Genomic DNA, 22,173 nt, shown 5'->3' with positions numbered 1-22,173 from the left:
ATATACACACACACACACACATTGTTGTGCAACCAATCTCCAGAACTTTCTCATCTTGCAACCCTAACTGAAACACTGAACTTCCGTGCTTATGTGCAGCTACTCCCCACTTCCATCTTCATGTCCTTTCAATGAGTAGTGCATGGCCTGGGACTTAGCCGGGAACAGTGGAAGTGCTCAGGACACTGTGAAGAGCACCTTAAGTTTCAGGAGGGGTGGAAGCAAAGCAAATTGGGGTAGAGTGACAACAGTCAGGCCCCATTCTCCCTTTGCTAGTTTTCACTCTTTCAGAAATCTAGTCATTTGCTCTTGGCTCTAAATCTGTCAACTCATATTATCATAAACCCCATCTTCCAGAACCCTTCTGTACCCCTTCACTTATGAATGCAGATAGAGTTTGGTGATGTATGTTGGCATGTTTTTCTTCATCTTTCGTGAGAAAGCCATATAGTAACAGCATGATTTGAGGGTTCCAAGCAGTACAAAAATCAATCTTCTCTTTAAGTCACATACTTTAGACACAGTGCATAGAAACTTGGAAAAAGTCTATTGTGGGTGCAGGAAAGGTATCCTGTTACTTTTTTCTGCAATTATCTTTTCCATTTGCCCTCCCCGAAAGGTTTCAGCCTTCCATCCAGAAATCTCTCCATGGAATTCCCGTCATGGCTCAGTGGTTAACAAATCCCACTAGGAACCATGAGGTTTTGGGTTTGATCCCTGGCCTCCCTCAATGGGTTAAGGATCCGGCGTTGCCGTGAGCTGTGGTGTAGGCCACAGACATGGCTCAGATCTGGTGTTGCTGTGGCTCTGGCATAGGCTGGAGGCTACAGCTCCGATTAGACCTCTAGCCTAGGAACCTCTATATGCTGAGGGTGCGGCCCTAGAAAAAAGACACACACACACACACACACACAAAGAAATCTCTCCAAGGAGTTTTCCTTGTGGCTCAGCAGTAACACACCCAACTAGGATTCATGAGGATGCGGGTTCTATCCCAGGCCTTGCTCAATGGGCTAAGGATCCCACGTTGCTATGGCTGTGGTGCAGCTGCAACTCCGATTCGACCCCTAGCCTGGGAACTTCCATATGCCACTGGTGTGACCCTAAAAAGACAAAAAACAATAAAAAAATCTGAGAATCCTATACCATTCACCTATTTGAACATTTCTCAGCTCCCATGGTTGAGTTCCACCTGTGGTTGACATTACAAAGTGATTTTAAGTTCCAACAAGTGTATATGTACAGGTAGGTCACAACCTCTCATATTTTGATGTTGCTTTGTCATGAACCGTTTCCCTAAAGAGGACGCATATTAATTGGCCCAGCCTCAGAAATCCTTTTTAAGCCCGTTAAGCTGTTGCTGGCGATTTCCTTAACCTTTACCACTGCTGCTGCTGCCAATGAATCAGCACTTTTAAGGCCTTTCAAGCCTTCCAGCTCCATTACACAGCAGAAAGCCCCTGCCACCAGCTGCTGCTCCTGGAAGCACTGACACCTTCCTCCTCCCTGTCCCATGCCTCCATCCCTCTAAAAACCACTAAAAGTGGCCTCTGGTGAAGTGGTTTTTCACAACTTCCCCTGCACACTTGAAACACGCAGGTGGCTTTAATTCTACGCAACACCTTGGCCCACTCCCAGAGACTCTGACTCTTGGAAGGCCTGGTATCAGTATTTCTTTAGCCTCTTCAAATGATTTCAGTATACCACCAGCTTAGAGAACCATGGCTCCAATAATTGGAAGTTAAAGACTTATCCCCTCCATTGCCTGGCAGGCCACATTTTTTAAAAGTTAAGCAAGCCCCCAATCTCTGCTGCTGCAGCAGTTAAACTGCACTTACACTATGTGCTTTGGTCAGACAATACAATATAGTTCATGTATCTTGTAAGTAAAACCAGCCTTTGAGAATTGGCCCAGGAATCAAAAAGACACTTTTTCCTTTACAAAGCTTCCCATACTTTGTCATTAGAAAAATGTTTGAATTTCCCAGAGGGGAAAGGTGTTTTTGTTTTTGACAGTGGTGTGCAGCAGCTTGTTGTGGGCTCTCGCCAGGGCTGCAGGAGTGAAAGTTCAAAGAGCTGAATCCTAACCATGAGCCCCTGTGGTTAGGCACTTAACTGAAAGCTAGAACACAGGGAACTTTCATGTCTTTGATTTTGGAGTAGATGGCCCCAGGCTCAGCTTATTTTTTAACGTATAGTAGTCTTACTGCATTGTGCTAGCTTCAGTTTTAGGAAAGAAGGAAAACAAGGTTGGGGTCCTGCTAGGCTAGAGGAGGTGTTAAGGACATTTGACTGCTCATAAAAAAAAGCCCCTGGAGAAGGGCTTGTGTGGGAGGAAAGCCTACTGCACCCCTTGTATTTCCTTTCTTCAAAATTACACATGCTATTACTTGCCATTATTTTGAAATTGTCCCTAAAAAGGACAAAGAAGTTACTGATTGTTAAAACTGGGGTAGAACTACTACTTAGCGCCATATAAGAACCACCCAACACCATCCCCAGGGTTCAGGCAGTGTGGAAAAACCTGGTCCCCAAACCATTGCCTGTTCTCTTAAGTTTGCCCCGGCTGTAGCTTAAGTAACCACCTCCATATGCTAACCTGTGAAAAAAGCTTTAAGCGCTGCTGTGGCGTAGGCCAGCAGCTGCAGCTCTGATTAGACTCCCAGCTTGGGAACTCCCATATATTGCACTTGCAGCCCTAAAAAGACAAAAATAGTAATTTTTAAAAAGCTGGGGTAGAAAGTGGTGTGATGGGCATTACTGGAGTGACTCAAAGAATCAGGTAGAGTATCCGGACCACCCTTCTTTATTGCCATGCCCCTAAACTCTCAGTATCTCAACTCCTCTAGGCTGTCACTTGGATAACTGCAGCTTCGGTGACCATGGCTGAAGGTGTTGTTTGCCTACAGCACATTTCTACTCAAAAAGATCTAGAACTTTGGAAGTTAGGCCATTCAGGTTATTTATTTTAAAAGAAAGCACCCAAAATGAAGAGGCCAAATAATTGGCAGTTGGTCACCCATATGGGCTTTATAAAACCAATTATGAGCCTGCCTCTAATATTTAGTGTTCTGTCTACCCCTATATTAACTCATTAAAAGACCGGTCAACAGGTCAAGTGAGAAGTGAAGGGCTCTACAGAGGGTGAGGACAAGAGTAAGGAACCATGAATCCCTCTCAACACTGCCTTTAAGCCCAAACCAACCTCTCCCCCCAAAAGCCTATATAGCACTTCCCATCCCATTTTCCACCCTAATGGAAATGCACAGCTGAAATCTGGTTTCCATCTCAGGATGTAACTCCACCTACAATAAAGTCTCAACAAAGAGCCATAGGCCACAGCTCCTAATGTGTATAATAGTTTCTTCAGAAGTATTGCCCTTTCATGGTCTATGGAATTCAGGCACTCAGAGAAGAATCCATTATCCCTCCACAAATAAAAGCAGACACATATTTAACATTTTATATTTATTCCTTAAGTATACAAAAAAAAAGTTTTTAATTCCTTAACTTTTCGTGTGTTTACAAAGCAAAAAACAGAAGGTGGCAGTGTTGATTCACTGGGTGGGGGCGACCAAAAGCCACCCTTACAGTACTAACTTACATAAAGGCAAATAATTCTCAAGAACACGCTGGTTATAACACAAAGATATAACAAGTCAATTATGCGATTGCAACCTAATCTTAGAATGAAGTGATACAGAACAGAACTAAAATACAGGACAATGTCAAAGTCCTTGGGTCTCAAAGAGGAATAGAGAGAAAGGAAACTAAGGCCTCTAATCCACCTCCTCGATGGTGGGGCCAGACCCAGAGCCCCCTTTGGGGGCCTGAGCCCCAAAGCCGCCAGCCCCGGGGCCACCCGCCCCCTGGTACAGTCCGCTGATGATGGGGTTACACACCTGCTCCAGCTCCTTCCTCTTGTGCTCAAACTCGTCCTTCTCGGCCAGCGTGTTGGCGTCCAGCCAGGAAATCACCTCCTGACACTTGTCCAGCACCTTCTTCTTGTCCGCCTCGCTGATCTTGCCCTTGAGCCCCTCATCCTCCACGGCGCTCTTCATGTTGAAGGCGTACGACTCCAGCGCGTTCTTGGCCGACACCCTCTCGCGCTGGATCTCGTCCTCCGCTTTGTACTTCTCCGCCTCCTGCACCATGCGCTCGATCTCCTCCTTGCTCAGCCGGCCCTTGTCGTTGGTGATGGTGATCTTGTTGGCCTTGCCCGTGCTCTTGTCCGTCGCCGTGACGTTCAGGATGCCGTTGGCGTCGATGTCGAAGGTCACCTCGATCTGGGGCACCCCCCGCGGGGCCGGCGGGATGCCGCTCAGCTCGAAGCGCCCCAGCAGGTTGTTGTCCCGCGTCATGGCCCTCTCGCCCTCGTACACCTGGATCAGCACGCCCGGCTGGTTGTCCGAGTACGTGGTGAAGATCTGCGTCTGCTTGGTGGGGATGGTGGAGTTGCGCTTGATCAGCGCCGTCATCACGCCGCCGGCCGTCTCCAGCCCCAGCGACAGCGGGGCCACGTCCAGCAGCAGCAGGTCCTGCACGTTCTCCGACTTGTCGCCCATCAGGATGGCCGCCTGCACCGCCGCCCCATACGCCACCGCCTCGTCCGGGTTGATGCTCTTGTTGAGGTCGCGCCCGTTGAAGAAGTCCTGCAGCAGCTTCTGCACCTTGGGGATGCGCGTCGAGCCCCCCACCAGCACCAGGTCGTGGATCTGGGCCTTGTCCAGCTTCGCGTCGCGCAGAGCCTTCTCCACCGGCTCCAGGGTGCTGCGGAACAGGTCCGAGCACAGCTCCTCGAAGCGCGCCCGGGTGATGGACGTGTAGAAGTCGATGCCCTCGAACAGGGAGTCGATCTCCAGGCTGGCCTGCGTGCTGGACGACAGGGTCCTCTTGGCCCGCTCGCAGGCCGTGCGCAGCCGCCTCACCGCCCGCTTGTTCTGGCTGATGTCCTTCTTGTGCTTCCTCTTGAACTCCTCCACGAAGTGGTTCACCAGCCTGTTGTCGAAGTCCTCGCCGCCCAGGTGCGTGTCCCCCGCCGTGGCCTTCACCTCGAAGATGCCGTCGTCGATCGTCAGGATGGACACGTCGAACGTGCCCCCGCCCAGGTCGAAGATCAGCACGTTGCGCTCCCCCTTGCCCGTCCTGTCCAGGCCGTAGGCGATGGCCGCCGCCGTGGGCTCGTTGATGATCCGCAGCACGTTCAGCCCCGCGATCACCCCCGCATCCTTGGTGGCCTGCCGCTGCGAGTCGTTGAAGTAGGCCGGCACCGTGATCACCGCGTTGCTCACCGGGTGGCCCAGGTACGCCTCGGCGATCTCCTTCATCTTGGTCAGCACCATCGACGAGATCTCCTCCGGGTAGAACGCCTTGGTCTCGCCCTTGTAGCTCACCTGCACCTTGGGCTTGTCCCCGTCGTTGATCACCCGGAAGGGCCAGTGCTTCATGTCCGCCTGCACCACCGGGTCGCCGAACTTGCGCCCGATCAGCCGCTTCGCGTCAAACACCGTGTTCTGCGGGTTCAGCGCCACCTGGTTCTTGGCCGCATCGCCGATCAGCCGCTCGGTGTCCGTGAAGGCCACGTAGCTGGGGGTGGTGCGGTTGCCCTGGTCGTTGGCGATGATCTCCACCTTGCCGTGCTGGAACACCCCCACGCACGAGTACGTGGTGCCCAGGTCGATGCCGATGGCCACGCTCTTCGCCATGTCGCTGGCCTGCTCTCTCCGCAAACAGCCTCTAGACTCGAAACCGGGATCCCAGACGAGAGCTCTGAAACCGGAAACCGAACGCGCCGCTTCTGCCCGCGGTGGTCCTCGGAGGCAACGGATCTGCCAAGGCTGCGCTCACAGACCGCAGAGGAAGTCTTAGCAGCTCTTCCCGGGCTCGCTGTTTCCCTGGGGGCGGCTCTGTGTTTATATTTTTTTCCTCAAGCCCCGCCTTTTCCCTCCTCAGCCAATCCCCGAGCTCGGCGGGGCTGCCAGGTCGGGAATATTCCAGAGGTTTCGCCTCGCGTCCTGCCCCCTGGCTTTCTGGGGCCAATCAGCGCCCTGGCTGCCGCCCCTCCCAGAACTCTCCAGACTCTTCTGGGATTCGCGGGAGGAAACCGGAGTCCTCAAGGGAGGGGGGAAGAGATGCTGTGGAGGTTCGCTGTTTGCACTGGCACCCTTGTTGTTTTTTTTTCCTTCCTCTTCCCTGGGAGCCGGCATTGGAGTAGGTGGAAATTGACCGGAAGGATCAGCATTACGCTTGTAATGGGGCGGTGAGAGGCATGTAGGGCTCAAATTAGTTTGTCTGTTTAAAAGTAGGATTAAGGGCTACAGGATTTGGGGACAACCAAAACAAAGTTCCCAAGTTTCTGGGGGTCAAAGAGCCTAATTGGAGCCTGATGCTGATGGAAGGAGCGGAGGGGCGGGACTGCCTGTCTGGGCTGCCTGAGAACTGCCTTCACCGTCCCTGGGTTTTTCCCATCTTGTTTTTAAAATGAGGACAAGAAAAGAGATCCTGCAGTATGGTTTTTGGTGTCATCGTAAGCCTTACACTGATGGAATATCTGGGGATGGGGAAATTTCAGTTTTCAAAAGGAAAGCAATCAGGCCAATAGAAGGTTCTTAAATGGGAGAAGGTTCCCAGCGCCTTAGAAGGGACGTGCTCGGTCAAGGGCGTGGGGAGGGAAAGGCGGGGCTGGACCCACCGCGCCCCTATCCCCGCCCAGAGCCGCTCCCTTTCGCCTGGGGCTGGACTGGGGCTCGAAGAAGAGGAAAAAATTCCGTAGAAAATCTGCTGTCTTTAAGCCTTTTGGGCTTCTCCCAGTTCCTCATTTTTCCCAGCCTGTGGTCCGGGGACCCCCACCCCCCTCACCTTCTTGATGTCTTCTTTAATTAGTAGTTCAGCCACAGATGATAGGTAGTTCGTACTTCTACTGTGTCGCTTGCGAACGGGGTAAACTGTCCACTGCTTTTGAATAAATGGATGTGGTGAGCCTGTGGGGGAGGGGGGGCAATGGTCCTTTCTCTTTAACAGCTTCAAACGTTTTATCTGGTTGGCACGTGGCCCATTTTAAGCTAACTGTTGGGCCTGATGCTCTAAAGCAGGAGGAATTCTCTGGACCCAGGTTCTAGCTCCTCTAAAACTTTAGGTTATTTACCCTGCACTCAATTTAGCCACACTGTTTTTTACTCCTAGATTTCAACTGTCTGCGTGTTACTTTCCCTCCTGTTTTAAATGCAGGCACTTTTGGTAATTTATTTTGGCCTTTGTATTTTCATCCTTTGTGGACAATGCAAGGCGCTTAAAACGAAAATATGAGAGACATTAAAGCAATAGTATAGGGTTCACAGCCCCCCCCCCCAAGAGACTCATTGCTGTTCCCAAATGTCTTTAGTACAAGAAATCCAAGATCACATGTAGGAAGAGGCAATTTTTGATGAAAAATTCTTGCTTTTGAACACTTTTGCTCAATTGGCATCACACACACACACACACACACACACACGTCCACCAAAACACATCTTCCTGGGATTCAAGGGTATTCAGTTGTTCATTCTACAATTCTACAATTTGCTCAGGCTAATCTAAACTGGCGTTGCAAAAAGATTGCTTTAACAAACCTTTGTGCGTGCAGGTAAGTGATAACTTTTTTTACATTCAGATATGTCTCCCTGATGAATCACTTAATCTAGTCAAACTGGTCAGACTTCAGGAATTTTCCATTTCTTCATGCACTCCCTGGCTGGGGATTCCCCAGACTTCCACCTTAGCTGTCCAATATATGAAATGCTTTCAGAGACCCTTAACTTTGCCCCCTCCTTCTGGAAGCTTCCTAACATTAGCTGCTACTAGCAGCTGTTCTGGATCACTCGTCTTTCCAAATTTGCAATTGTATTCCTTTATTGGCTTGAAGCACAGGGCATCATTGTCTCCACTGCCTGGCAGGTACACTCTGTGATGGGCCTCAATTCTTGCCGCTGGAGTAGCAGAAAACGAGCCACTTGAAAATGCTGTTTTCCATGAATTACGCAGTCAGCTACACATTGTATTTGACCTACTTCTTGCGTTAAATCTCTCTCAGTGGACTGGCCTGGAAACCTAAACATCTATATTCCCTTTCCATTTCCTACAAGAAGAGGGTCTCCTGAATTTTCTCTTTCCTTTGCAGTGGATGCTTCTCAAGGCAGAAACTCGGTTTCAGGTTTACTTGGTGTCTAAGGATATTAAAAGAACCCCCAAAGATTTTCCAGAACTTTAATTTGATTAATTTTGGAATTAGGTTTTTAATCAGGTTTTGTGTTTGGAAGAATCAAGTCTCGGGTTCCCCAATACTGAGGAATGATCAGGTAAAATTTAAGGGCGGGGGAATTGGAGAGTGTGCCAAGAACTGCTGACTGCCGGTGGCAGGAAGTGTGGGGGAGGGGAGCCTTCATCCTGAAAGTGTGGGATGTTTTGTTTTCTCTCTCCGTTTTCCTACAGTTTTTCAAATATTATCGTTTTCTCCTCAATTCTATTTGTTTTAAAAAGATAGTATAATTATAGGTTTAATCAGAAGAAAGCAAAAGAGATAACTGATATGAAAACTTAGAGCCAGGCGTTTTTAACCATCAAATGGCAAAGGCTTCAAAGACCTGAGAATCTGCAGATTTACAGCAGCAGGAAAAAAACCTGGGACAGGGAAGACCGGGGTTTGCATTCTACTTTCTTGTTGAGGCTGCTTTTCTCTTTTTCTTTCTGAATAAAATTTATTTTTATGAAAAGATATATATGAGAACTGGTGGTATTATCAACAAAAGCGATACTTTTATTAGCAAGACCCAAACGAACTATAATGATGAATTTGTGTAGCTCTTGGCAGTTTATGGAGCACTTTCTCATGCATGATCTCATTAATTCTTACAATAAACTTCAGAAAGACCAGCCCAGTGTATTTCAACAATTAAACTAAGGTAGTCCTTAAAAAATTGCAACAATAGACCTCTCTTCCTAAGTCAAACTCTGTAAGACTAAGCAGGGAATTGATCCCAGATATAATTAAGAAAGGGTGGCTTTTCACAGATGCCAACTTTGCCAATATGACTTTTTATTTTGCAAATCTTTTTTTAAACAGTGAACTACTTGTATAAGTTAACTGAATTATCCAAGTCTCTATGTCTCTAAATTAGAACTACTTCATAGGCTAGTAGCAGCAAAGCTTACAAAGATAATACTTTGAAGGCCTTAGTTCAGGGCCTGTGACAGAGTAGTGATCAAGTTTGCTTCTTCTCCCTTGTCACACTCCAGTCTGATCTTTTACGGAGGTGTTTACAAGGTTGGGGGTTACTACCAAGACTATGTTAATTACTTTCAGTTTATGGTACAAAACAATCTTAAGATTTTTAGGCAGAGACCTTCAGCCAAACCTTTCCGTTCTCAAAGGTGAACCCAGAGGTTCAGAGGTTTAGTAGCTTGATCGTCACCTAGACAGGTAATTACAGAACCCTCATTGAACCCACAGGTCCCGCTTTGTTTTGGAAGCCCCCCAGTACTGGCACATAGGCCCTATCCTTTAACTCTCTAAAAGGACAAAGATAAAATGGCCTTAGAGGAGTGAACGGCAGGGCTCTACACGCATTAGGGGCACCATGGGAGTATGTGACCAGCCAGGGAGTCCCCTCCTGGCTGCTGCTGCTGCTGCTGCTGCCTCACGACTATCTCCCTACACCCAACCCCCCGTACAAACTCCCACCTTTCCGTCTTCTTCCAGCCCAGCCTCCCCTTCCCTTCATAACAAACCAGTCTGTTATTAAGAGGGGAAAGGAGGGGGAGCCTTTTACTATGGCTAGGCTGGCACACAGTTCAAAGAACCTTCTGGAAACTAAATGTGGAGCCGTGACTAAGCCCTGGTGTTCTCGGGTGCAGTTGGGGGTGGGTAGGGAGACTTGGGTGGGGCACTTTGTTTGGTGAGGAGTGTTCCTACGAGTCAGCCCCCGCCTTGGAACCAGACTACTCCAGAAAGTTCCTGGCACAGCCCATAACGGGGTAAGGAGGCAGAGCCAGCAAGACCCCCAGCCGGCGGGGCCGGGTGGGGCCGAGGGGGCGGGGCCGCCGCCGCCGCCGCTGCCGGGGCTTGACGGCGGGGCTGACCGCGGAGCTGCCTAGCTGCTGCCGGACTCTTGCAGTTGTTTTTTCAAAGTGGAATTAAAGGAGTAAATGAAGGAGAGGCTTTTAGAGTTTCACTCAGCTTCGATAATTTTTTTAGATGAAAATACTGGAAAGCTTTGTAAGTCATACAAGTAAGCCGATGAATTGGGTGGCCAGAGGCGAGAAAAGGTCCCCACCGCCCGAGGCGAGGGCGCCCCAGCTCTGCGCAGGGTCTGGCCAAGATAGGAATCTCAAGCTTATCTTTGCCGCCACTTCACCTCCCGACTCTAGTCCCTGGTTCCCGTGGGGACGTTTGGAGGGGTGAAAAGGTGGTGGTTCTGATCTTCTTGTGGACTCCCCCCGCCTTCCCTCCCTACGTGCCCAGCAGTGCCCTCTCCTCCGATTCTCTACTGGGTCCGAGTGCGGCCCATAATGGGGGGGAGGGGGCGGGCGTGTTTACATTGGCTTCCCGAATTCGCTGCACTGCCTGACCCCTTAACGTTTTTAAAGGAGTTGTAGCTAGGAGAAGGCAGGGGGCCTGCTGAGGTTGCTCTGGCTCCTTGAACTGCACTAGATACTTAAGCGGTGACACTAGGGGACAGATTTAAAGTGACCAGTTGGAATAAAGGGTGACGACAGTTACCAAACCTACTAGGAGGAGGATTGCCCTACAAATTACCGATTTTGACTTTCACCTGAAATGACCTCTTTTAACCGAAAACCCATGTTTCTGCCCACTTCTGTCACATTTATGAATTTTGTTGTTTTGGAATCATTGTTGATGACAGACTCCTGTTTATCATCAGGAATAACACCGTTACTAATAAAGCAGTGTCTTGGATTTAAAAGACATAAAATCAGTCTCATTACCATAGCCACCTGCCTTGAGAGGGCTGGCACAGGGAGGTAGGTGAGTTTGGAATTATGGAAGGTATCAGTTTTAAAAGTTCTTTCCTCATCTATAGTTATTTTTCCTCTCCCCCAGAGTTCCTGCTGCCACCCAAAACACCACTTTCTCCAGGGATGACGTTGAATTATTTTTGCTAAGTCTACAGTTCCCTCAGCTACAATCTGGAGCTTAAAAAGTGATTATCTTCAAAGTACTCCGTGCAAGAGTGTATATATATATATATATTTTTTTTTTTTTCTTTTTAGGGCTGCACTTATATAGAAGTTCCCAGACTAGGGAATCACTGGAACTGCAGCTGTTGGTCTGTGCCACAGCAACACTGGATCCGAGCTGCATCTGCGACCCACACCACAGCTCATGACAATGCCAGATCCCCGACCCACTGAACGAGGCCAGGGATCAAACTTGCATCCTCATGGATACTGCACAATTCGTTTCTGCTGCCCCACAATGGGAACTCATAATGACTTATTTATTTTTTGCTTTTTAGGGACGCACCTGTGGCACATGGAAGTATCCAGGCTAGAGGTTGAATTGGAGCTGCAGCTGCTGGTCTACACCACAGCCACAGCAACTCATGATCCCAGCCGCATTTGCGGTGTACACCACAGCTCACGACAACGCTAGATCCTTAATCCACTGAGCAAGGCCAGGGATTGAACCCACATCCTCATGGAGACTAGTCAGATTCATTACCACTGAGCCACAACAGGAGTGCCTTGATTTCTTAAAATACTTATTCAGTAGTTTTTACTGACTTAACCATAGGAAGGAACTCATTTTCTCCAAGGTAAGTTCTGGAGATCTCCTAACCTAGAAAGGTGTTTGTTTCCCAGTCTCTACCCTTTTCCGCCCACCCTCCCCATCCCTTGCCACCTCCCCCTCAAGTAGTGTAGTGGCTCACCAGCTTGAATAGTTACTGTATTATCTGCAGATGAGTCACAAATGCTACTGCAGCTGTAGAGGGTAGAGGAGGGCCTGTAGCAAATGCCTAGCCCCATGAGGTTTGACTTACATTGTGGCTAGAGTCTACACTGCTACAGTTCAACTACTTTGAGGGTTAAACCTGTCTTTATAAGCTGGCCTGGCAGTCTAAGCATCTCTTATATTTTTCACTTGCAAATGTCCAAGGCAAGGTCTGGAATATGTATGTGCCAGTCCCATAATAATGGATTTTCTTCAAAGGCAAGTATTTAGTGGAAGGTTTGGTGGGCCTTGATGTACACATAAAGTGCTTTTGTAGAATGTTAATTTTTTTTAATTGCTTCTGTTGAAGTAAATTCACATAATAGAAACCATTTTATTTATTTAGGCGTATTGAAAGTTCCCAGGCCAGGGAATGAATCCAAGTCACAGCTGTGACCTATGCCACAGTTGGGGAAATGCTGGATCCTTAACCCACTGCGCCGGGCTGGGGATCCACCCCACACTGCCTCAGAGAAAATGGTGGATTCTTAATCCGCTTCGGCACAGTGGCAACTCCACAGTATAAAACATTTTAAAGTGTACAATTTGGGTGTTCCCGTCCTGGCGCAGGAGAAACGATCCGAGTAGGAACCATGAGGTTGCGGGTTTGATCCCTGGCCTCGCTCAGTGGGTTAAGGCTCCTGCGTTGCTGTGAGCTGTGGTGTAGGTCACAGACACGGCTTGGATCCCACGTCGCTGTAGCTGTGGCGTAGGCCAGAGCTATAGCTCTGATTCGACCCCTAGCCTGGGAACCTCCTTATGCCTTGGGCCCTAAAAAACAAAATAAATAAAGTGTACAATTTGGAATTCTCCTGTGGCTCACTGGGGAAGGACCTAGCATTGTCACTGCTGTGGCTCTGGTTACATTTGTGACGCAGGTTCAGTCCCTGGCCCAGGAATTTTTGTATGCTGCGGGCGCAGCCAGAAAAAAATTCTAAAGTTCACAATGTAGTGGTACCTGGTTCATTCACATGTTGTGCAATCATCACCTCTATCTAGTTCCAAAATCTTTGTAACCCCCAGACACAACTGCTTTTTAAAGGAGTTCACTTCCCGAGGCTTGAAGATTGTGTCAGGCATTTTACAACAAAGACACTGTTGAGGGGGTTACTCCTAGGATGCCAGCAGCTAGGGCATGAAGCATCTCAAACAGAAGGAAGTCGGTGGTTAAGTCATCCTGGTACAGCGCTGCAGGTTTTGTTGTGTCTTCTAAATGTATTGTGTATCTAACATTTAGGGTTATACAGAGTAAAAGCAAAGAGTATTGATTGGGAAATCTAGGAATAGAACCATAACCCAGAATCAGACAACAAAAAAGCCTTATGGACTTGGGGCAGCATGGCAAAAACCAGTAACTGGGGTGGAATCCATGTTCAACATCTTTGCTGAACTATTTTTTAACCTTCAAAAAAGTGAGTTAAGCTAGTAACTTAAGTCTCCCCATATGTTCACCTGTGCAAGTCAAACACCACCCATACTCAGTGTGACAGCAATGAGAATAAACACCTATCAGTCCCCAGTAGAGTTACTGGAGGTAGGAGCACTGAAATACTCAGGTCCTCCTGCTCTTCAGGGAACAATAACACCTCTCTAAGGTCCTCACTGGGATGCTGAAAATGTAGGTTAGTAACCACTGCTGGAAGTGCGGCGTTTCTATCTCAGCATTCTTTCAGAAGAAAGAACTACGGACTGAGGTATCGGGCCAGACACTTTCATTTTAAAATGTGAGAACTAGAGATCTCTTGTGCCTAAATGGGCAAGCCAGTGTTTCAACTGGCATCTCACAGCCAATTTAAGACTCATCTTTTTTATGCTGGATCCACATTAAATAACAGGGTTCTAACATATCCTCTGTGTGCACAGTAAGCAGCAGCCGCTATGTACCAATCTAACTGCCTCTCCTTTTTACCTGCTTCTCCAAGAACACCCTCACTCCCAAGCTCCTTTTGAGGCCACTCTTACAGGGTCAACCCCTCACCCACCTTGAGGCCATATCAATAACCCTTAACATTTTCTAAACCCATACACCAAAACCATTCAAAGCCAGTAGCTTTGTTTCTCCCAAGGATACTATTTACCTTAAAAAAAAAAATGACAATATATATATCCTTCCTTTTCAGATCCCTGAACTTACCTAAGAGGCAAGCTATTATTCAATTATAGACACTGTAAGAAAGACAACCTACCTATGCAGACCCTTCCATCCTCAAAACAAAACAGAGGCAGACATCACTCAAATTATGAATTTATTTACTTTTAATAAAGTTTTTAAAGAAAAAAAAAGCGCCTGAATTTGGCATGTGCCTTTATTTACAAAAAGGGAAACTGACAAAATATAGTAGTATACATTCATCTCTACACTGGACTCTGAAAAAGTTTATGCCTTCACTAAGAGACAGTACAACTTTGCAAACAATTTGAGCAGTTGATAGCTTGATGAAAGGCAGATATAAGGCAGTGCACAACAGGGAAATTGACAAAACATGGCAGTATACATTCACCTCTATACACTAAACTCTGAAAAAAGTTTGTAATTTCCCTAAGAGACACAGTACAACTTTGCAAACAATTTGCATAGCTGATGAAAAGTAGATAAAAGGCAATGCACAACCATCTTCATAACAAACATACGCAGTCTGGGGAAGGGTTCCTAGTCCACCTCCTCGATGGTGGGGCCAGACCCAGAGCCCCCTTTGGGGGCCTGAGCCCCAAAGCCGCCAGCCCCGGGGCCACCCGCCCCCTGGTACAGTCCGCTGATGATGGGGTTACACACCTGCTCCAGCTCCTTCCTCTTGTGCTCAAACTCGTCCTTCTCGGCCAGCGTGTTGGCGTCCAGCCAGGAAATCACCTCCTGACACTTGTCCAGCACCTTCTTCTTGTCCGCCTCGCTGATCTTGCCCTTGAGCCCCTCATCCTCCACGGCGCTCTTCATGTTGAAGGCGTACGACTCCAGCGCGTTCTTGGCCGACACCCTCTCGCGCTGGATCTCGTCCTCCGCTTTGTACTTCTCCGCCTCCTGCACCATGCGCTCGATCTCCTCCTTGCTCAGCCGGCCCTTGTCGTTGGTGATGGTGATCTTGTTGGCCTTGCCCGTGCTCTTGTCCGTCGCCGTGACGTTCAGGATGCCGTTGGCGTCGATGTCGAAGGTCACCTCGATCTGGTGCACCCCCCGCGGGGCCGGCGGGATGCCGCTCAGCTCGAAGCGCCCCAGCAGGTTGTTGTCCCGCGTCATGGCCCTCTCGCCCTCGTACACCTGGATCAGCACGCCCGGCTGGTTGTCCGAGTACGTGGTGAAGATCTGCGTCTGCTTGGTGGGGATGGTGGAGTTGCGCTTGATCAGCGCCGTCATCACGCCGCCGGCCGTCTCCAGCCCCAGCGACAGCGGGGCCACGTCCAGCAGCAGCAGGTCCTGCACGTTCTCCGACTTGTCGCCCATCAGGATGGCCGCCTGCACCGCCGCCCCATACGCCACCGCCTCGTCCGGGTTGATGCTCTTGTTGAGGTCGCGCCCGTTGAAGAAGTCCTGCAGCAGCTTCTGCACCTTGGGGATGCGCGTCGAGCCCCCCACCAGCACCAGGTCGTGGATCTGGGCCTTGTCCAGCTTCGCGTCGCGCAGAGCCTTCTCCACCGGCTCCAGGGTGCTGCGGAACAGGTCCGAGCACAGCTCCTCGAAGCGCGCCCGGGTGATGGACGTGTAGAAGTCGATGCCCTCGAACAGGGAGTCGATCTCCAGGCTGGCCTGCGTGCTGGACGACAGGGTCCTCTTGGCCCGCTCGCAGGCCGTTCGCAGCCGCCTCACCGCCCGCTTGTTCTGGCTGATGTCCTTCTTGTGCTTCCTCTTGAACTCCTCCACGAAGTGGTTCACCAGCCTGTTGTCGAAGTCCTCGCCGCCCAGGTGCGTGTCCCCCGCCGTGGCCTTCACCTCGAAGATGCCGTCGTCGATCGTCAGGATGGACACGTCGAACGTGCCCCCGCCCAGGTCGAAGATCAGCACGTTGCGCTCCCCCTTGCCCGTCCTGTCCAGGCCGTAGGCGATGGCCGCCGCCGTGGGCTCGTTGATGATCCGCAGCACGTTCAGCCCCGCGATCACCCCCGCATCCTTGGTGGCCTGCCGCTGCGAGTCGTTGAAGTAGGCCGGCACCGTGATCACCGCGTTGCTCACCGGGTGGCCCAGGTACGCCTCGGCGATCTCCTTCATCTTGGTCAGCACCATCGACGAGATCTCCTCCGGGTAGAACGCCTTGGTCTCGCCCTTGTAGCTCACCTGCACCTTGGGCTTGTCCCCGTCGTTGATCACCCGGAAGGGCCAGTGCTTCATGTCCGCCTGCACCACCGGGTCGCCGAACTTGCGCCCGATCAGCCGCTTCGCGTCAAACACCGTGTTCTGCGGGTTCAGCGCCACCTGGTTCTTGGCCGCATCGCCGATCAGCCGCTCGGTGTCCGTGAAGGCCACGTAGCTGGGGGTGGTGCGGTTGCCCTGGTCGTTGGCGATGATCTCCACCTTGCCGTGCTGGAACACCCCCACGCACGAGTACGTGGTGCCCAGGTCGATGCCGATGGCCACGCTCTTCGCCATGTCGCTGGCCTGCTCTCTCCGCAAACAGCCTCTAGACTCGAAACCGGGATCCCAGACGAGAGCTCTGAACCGGAAACCGAACGCGCCGCTTCTGCCCGCGGTGGTCCTCGGAGGCAACGGATCTGCCAAGGCTGCGCTCACAGACCGCAGAGGAAGTCTTAGCAGCTCTTCCCGGGCTCGCTGTTTCCCTGGGGGCGGCTCTGTGTTTATATTTTTTTCCTCAAGCCCCGCCTTTTCCCTCCTCAGCCAATCCCCGAGCTCGGCGGGGCTGCCAGGTCGGGAATATTCCAGAGGTTTCGCCTCGCGTCCTGCCCCCTGGCTTTCTGGGGCCAATCAGCGCCCTGGCTGCCGCCCCTCCCAGAACTCTCCAGACTCTTCTGGGTTTTGCTAGCTGGCACTGTATCCGGAGAGGGGGAGCCCGGGAGGAGCGGGGAGGGGGGCGGCGAGAGGCTGGGCCGGCAGGTCCGCGGGGGCGGGGGGCGCTAGAGGGTTGACGCGAGGAAGCGGGCGGGGGCGTGGGTGCTGACACCGTCCGGCTCCAGTCGCGTTATAATGGAGGTGCTGCCTCTGACCTCACGGGCTAGTAGGGAATCAGGGTGATAAGTCAGGACCCCACTTAAAGTTGTCGGGCGGGGCGGGTGGGGGGTGGGGGGACTCCGGCTGCGCAGTTTGGGTGTTGAGAGAGCCCCCAGTGACAGGGGCTCTGCAATCCGAACCTTCTCAAACTGGATCGAAGGCGGCGGGACACTAGGTGAGCCAAGAGGACCCTGAGTGGCATGGGCCAGACCAGCAGGTCCCTGTTTGAGGAAGTGCTGAAAAATTCTCTAGTTTAAAGTATATGGACGTCGCAGGGGAGGGGATTCCTGTGAGGACCACTAAAGTGGATGGGGTTGGTCAGAGCTGCCCAGAAGAGGAGGAGGAGCGGGTTTGTTATTGGCTCCAGAAAACCCGCAGTTTTATTTGTGAGGAGAGCAGAGGATGGGACTGCCTTAGAGAGGGGCACCCTCTCCTGAGAAAACTTCTTAGGGCTTGATTGGAGTTCTTCAGACTAGCCATATATACTCCCACCAACCCCTATAATAGAGGATGAAAGGTGACAAGAGGGAGCTAAGCCCAAGTATGGAGGTTGATGTCTCCTCAGGAGACCAGCACTTCCAATAATCTGAGTTCAGCAGGAGGGGAGTACAATCTCAGAATAAAATATGTCACAGACACGGGAACAGGCCAGTTGAGTCAGGCCCTCTTTGAAATTGAAAACAACATATGCCACTGCCCTCCCACTTCCATTTGGCTAGGAGTACTTTTGTCTACCTTGTCCAAAAAGCACTGCGCCATGAAGGAGCAGTCTGAAAGAGATAATTGTACCGCAAAAGGATATATATATATGTGTTTGTTTTTTAGGGCCGCACATGTGGCATATGGAGATTCCCAGGCTAGGGGCCCAGTTGGAGCTACAGCTGCTGGCCTGTGCCAGAGCAACAGCAACATCAGATCCAAGCCACATCTGTGGCCTACACCACAGCTCACGGCAACACCAGATCCTTAACCCACTGGGCGAGGCCAGGGATGGAACCTGCAACCTTATGGTTCCTAGTCAGATTCATTTCTGCTGTGCGACAATGGGAGCTCCTGCAAAAGGTTATGTGTACACAGGGTGTATGGCAGAGTTATTCTCAATAGCTGTAGGGTGGAAGCAGCCCAAGTGCCACAGAGGGAAAGAACAAATAAACAGAATGTGGTAGATACATACAATGAAAATTATTGAGCCTTAAAAATGAAGAAACTTCTGACACATGCTATAACAGAGACAAACTTTTAGGATATTATGTAAATGAAATAAGCTGGTCACAAAATGAAAGTGTGTAATTCCACAGTATAGGTTACCTAGAGTAGCCAAATTCTGAGAGACAAAGTAGACTAAGGGTTGCTAATGGCTATCGGGGAAGGGGAATAGAAATTGTTTAATGGGTATAGAATTTCAGGTTTGTAGAATTTCAGGTATGAACCCTACTGGTATCCATGAGGATGCAGATTTGATCCCTGGCCTCCCTCAGTGGGTTAAATGATGTGTTTCCGAGAGCTGCAGTTTAGGTCGCAGATGTGGCTCACATCTGGCAGATCTGGCATTGCTGTGTCACAGATGCAGCTTGGATCCCATGTTGCTGTGGATGTTTCATAGGCTGGGCAGCTGCAGATTCTCTTTGAGCCCTACCCTGGGAACTTCCATACGCCATGGGTGTAGCCCTAAAAAGAAAAAAGAAAAGAATTTCAGTTTTGCAAGATAAAAAATTCTGGAGATTAGTTGGACAGCAGTGTGAATGAGCTTACTGTCAAAGAATGGTTAAGGTGGTAAATTTCACATTATGTGTATTTTACCACAAAAATAAAATTTAGAAGCTCTCTGCCGGAGTTCCCATCGTGGCTCAGTGGTAACGAACCTGACTAGTATATTTGAGGACGCAGGTTCGATCCCTGGCCTCGCTCAGTGGGTTAAGGATCCGATGTTGCTGTGAGCTGTGGTACAGGCTGCAAATGCAGCTCAGATCCTGAGTTACTGTGGCCAAGGCGTAGACCAGCAGCTACAGTTCCAATTTGACCCGTAGCCTGGGAACGTCCATATGCCATGGGTGTGGCCCTAAAAAGACAAACACACACACGCACACACACACACACACACACACACACACACAAAATCTCTGCCAACTTTTGCCATTCTTTTTTCCACAGGCCTAGGAAAACTATGGCTGCTGCTAAGGGAACAGCCATCGGCATCGACCTGGGCACCACGTACTCGTGCGTGGGGGTGTTCCAGCACGGCAAGGTGGAGATCATCGCCAACGACCAGGGCAACCGCACCACCCCCAGCTACGTGGCCTTCACGGACACCGAGCGGCTCATCGGCGATGCGGCCAAGAACCAGGTGGCCATGAATCCCCAGAACACTGTCTTTGATGCCAAACGTCTGATTGGCAGGAAATTTAATGATCCTGTAGTGCAATCCGATATGAAACTTTGGCCTTTTCAAGTAATTAATGAAGGAGGCAAGCCCAAGGTAATGGTTTCCTACAAAGGGGAGAAAAAAGCCTTCTACCCTGAGGAAATCTCTTCTATGGTACTGACCAAGATGAAGGAGACTGCTGAGGCTTTTTTGGGCTACACTGTCACCAATGCTGTGATCACTGTGCCAGCCTATTTCAATGACTCTCAACGCCAGGCCACCAAGGATGCAGGCGTCATTGCAGGTCTCAATGTGCTAAGAATTATCAATGAACCCACAGCTGCTGCCATTGCCTATGGCTTAGATAAAGCAGGCCAGGGAGAGCGACATGTCCTGATCTTTGATCTGGGTGGAGGCACATTTGATGTGTCCATCCTGACCATAGATGATGGGATTTTTGAGGTCAAGGCCACAGCTGGGGACACCCACTTGGGCGGCGAGGACTTCGACAACAGGCTGGTGAGCCACTTCGTGGAGGAGTTCAAGAGGAAGCACAAGAAGGACATCAGCCAGAACAAGCGGGCGGTGAGGCGGCTGCGCACGGCCTGCGAGCGGGCCAAGAGGACCCTGTCGTCCAGCACGCAGGCCAACTTGGAAATTGATTCGCTTTACGAAGGCATCGATTTCTACACATCCATCACCAGAGCCCGGTTTGAAGAGCTGTGCGCAGACCTGTTTAGGGGCACCCTGGAGCCGGTGGAGAAGGCTCTTCGGGATGCCAAGATGGATAAGGCTAAAATCCACGACATTGTCTTAGTAGGGGGCTCCACCCGCATCCCTAAGGTGCAGAGGTTATTGCAGGACTACTTTAATGGCCGTGATCTCAACAAGAGTATCAACCCCGATGAGGCGGTGGCCTACGGGGCTGCAGTACAGGCAGCCATCCTGATGGGGGATAAGTCTGAAAAGGTACAGGACCTGCTTTTGTTGGATGTGGCTCCGCTGTCGCTGGGGCTGGAGACGGCCGGCGGCGTGATGACTGTCCTGATCAAGCGCAACTCCACCATCCCCACCAAGCAGACACAGATCTTCACCACGTACTCGGACAACCAGCCGGGCGTGCTGATCCAGGTGTACGAGGGCGAGAGGGCCATGACACGGGACAACAACCTGCTGGGGCGCTTTGACCTGACTGGAATCCCTCCTGCACCCAGGGGAGTTCCTCAGATCGAGGTGACCTTCGACATCGATGCCAACGGCATCCTGAACGTCACGGCCACGGACAAGAGCACAGGCAAGGCCAACAAGATCACCATCACCAATGACAAGGGCCGGCTGAGCAAGGAGGAGATCGAGCGCATGGTTCTGGATGCTGAGAAGTATAAAGCGGAGGATGAGGTCCAGAGAGAGAAAATTGCTGCAAAAAATGCCTTAGAATCCTATGCTTTTAACATGAAGAGTGCTGTGAGTGATGAAGGCCTAAAGGGCAAGATTAGTGATGCTGATAAAAAGAAAATACTGAATAAGTGCAATGAGGCCCTTTCATGGCTGGAGGCCAATCAACTGGCAGAGAAAGATGAGTTTGATCATAAGAGAAGGGAATTGGAGCAGGTGTGCAACCCAATCATCACAAAACTCTACCAAGGAGGATGCACTGGGCCTTCCTGTGGAACAGGGTATACACCTGGAAGGGCCGCCACAGGCCCCACCATTGAAGAAGTAGATTAATTTTATCTGGAGCTGGAGGGTTCTAGGGTGCCTCTAAGATGATTTTGTTCCCCTCCTCTTCAAACATGGTTATGATTCTTGAATTGACTGGACCTGCACCTAAGTTACCATCCCTTTTGGATTCTGACAGAGGAGTCGCAAATACCATCTTTGCACACTGCAACGTCCTGTTTCTGACCCTGGAATGAGAATCTTAGGAAAACTAGACCCATCACTGAACCATTTGAAGAATTTGAATGTGTGTTATTTATTTCCAGCTTTCCAAGTTTCTTCTTCCTGTGTGGATGGTTATTTGTCCCTCAGTAAATTTGTTCCTAAAGCAAATTACTTCTGGTATCTTTAGGCTGTGATTTGAGTGTCTCTTAGTAGGGAAAAGGAGAGTTTGTGCAGTGAGCACATGTCGTCTGTGAGCTAATTGTGAATGATTAAGCCGGCGTGGGCAAAGTCTTTGAATTTTCATAAGCTAATCATTTCAAGGGGAAATAACTTTTGATCATTAGTCACCTTTAGCCTCAGAATAGTTATTAGTAGAGTTACAATAGTTACTGCTTATATTCAGGGATAGACTGATTTAGGTGCTTAGGGTTCAGAGGTACAAACTTCTGCTTGATGTCCTGGTGTTACTTATCAGTGGGGTCTGTCACTCACAGGGTCCCTTATTACATCCTTTACATGCTGAAAATATTTCTACAACAAACTCCTAACAAATGGGTAGTGAGGTTTTTTGTTTTGTTTTGTTTTGTTTGTTTGTTTGTTTGTTTGTTTTGCTTTTTAGGGCTGCACCTGTGGCATATGAAAATTCCCAGGCTAGGGGTCCAAGCAGAGCTGTAGCTGCCAGCCTAGGCCACAGCCACAGCCACAAGGGATCTGAGCCACCCTCTGCATCCTACACCACAGCTCATGGCAATACCGGATCCCTGACTCAGAGTGAGGCATTGAACCTGC

At 50.0% G+C, this 22,173-nt stretch overlaps 2 protein-coding genes across 4 annotated transcripts in view; one reads left to right on the top strand and one right to left on the bottom strand.

The window, feature by feature from the left end:
* The window catches only part of HSPA1L (heat shock 70kDa protein 1-like), a 28,719-nt gene extending 7,045 nt beyond the window's left edge, over positions 1–21,674 (top strand). The window contains exons 1-2 of one of the 3 annotated variants that reach the window (XM_021097961.1): positions 16,733–16,837; positions 19,290–21,564. In XM_021097961.1, the coding sequence (XP_020953620.1) occupies positions 19,303–21,228 (1,926 nt within the window). In that variant the 5' untranslated portion in view covers positions 16,733–16,837; positions 19,290–19,302 and the 3' untranslated portion in view covers positions 21,229–21,564. 3 annotated transcript variants of the gene reach the window in all.
* Positions 3,780–5,705, bottom strand: HSP70.2 (heat shock protein 70.2). The gene is given in 1 exon segment (NM_213766.1): positions 3,780–5,705. A coding segment is annotated over 1 exon segment (1,926 nt).

The sequence above is a fragment of the Sus scrofa genome, chromosome 7 (genome assembly GCF_000003025.6).
Source record: "Sus scrofa isolate TJ Tabasco breed Duroc chromosome 7, Sscrofa11.1, whole genome shotgun sequence".
NCBI lineage: Eukaryota > Metazoa > Chordata > Mammalia > Artiodactyla > Suidae > Sus > Sus scrofa.
The sequence above is the reverse complement of the archived record's forward strand: the minus strand, read 5'-3'. Positions and strand labels throughout refer to the sequence as shown.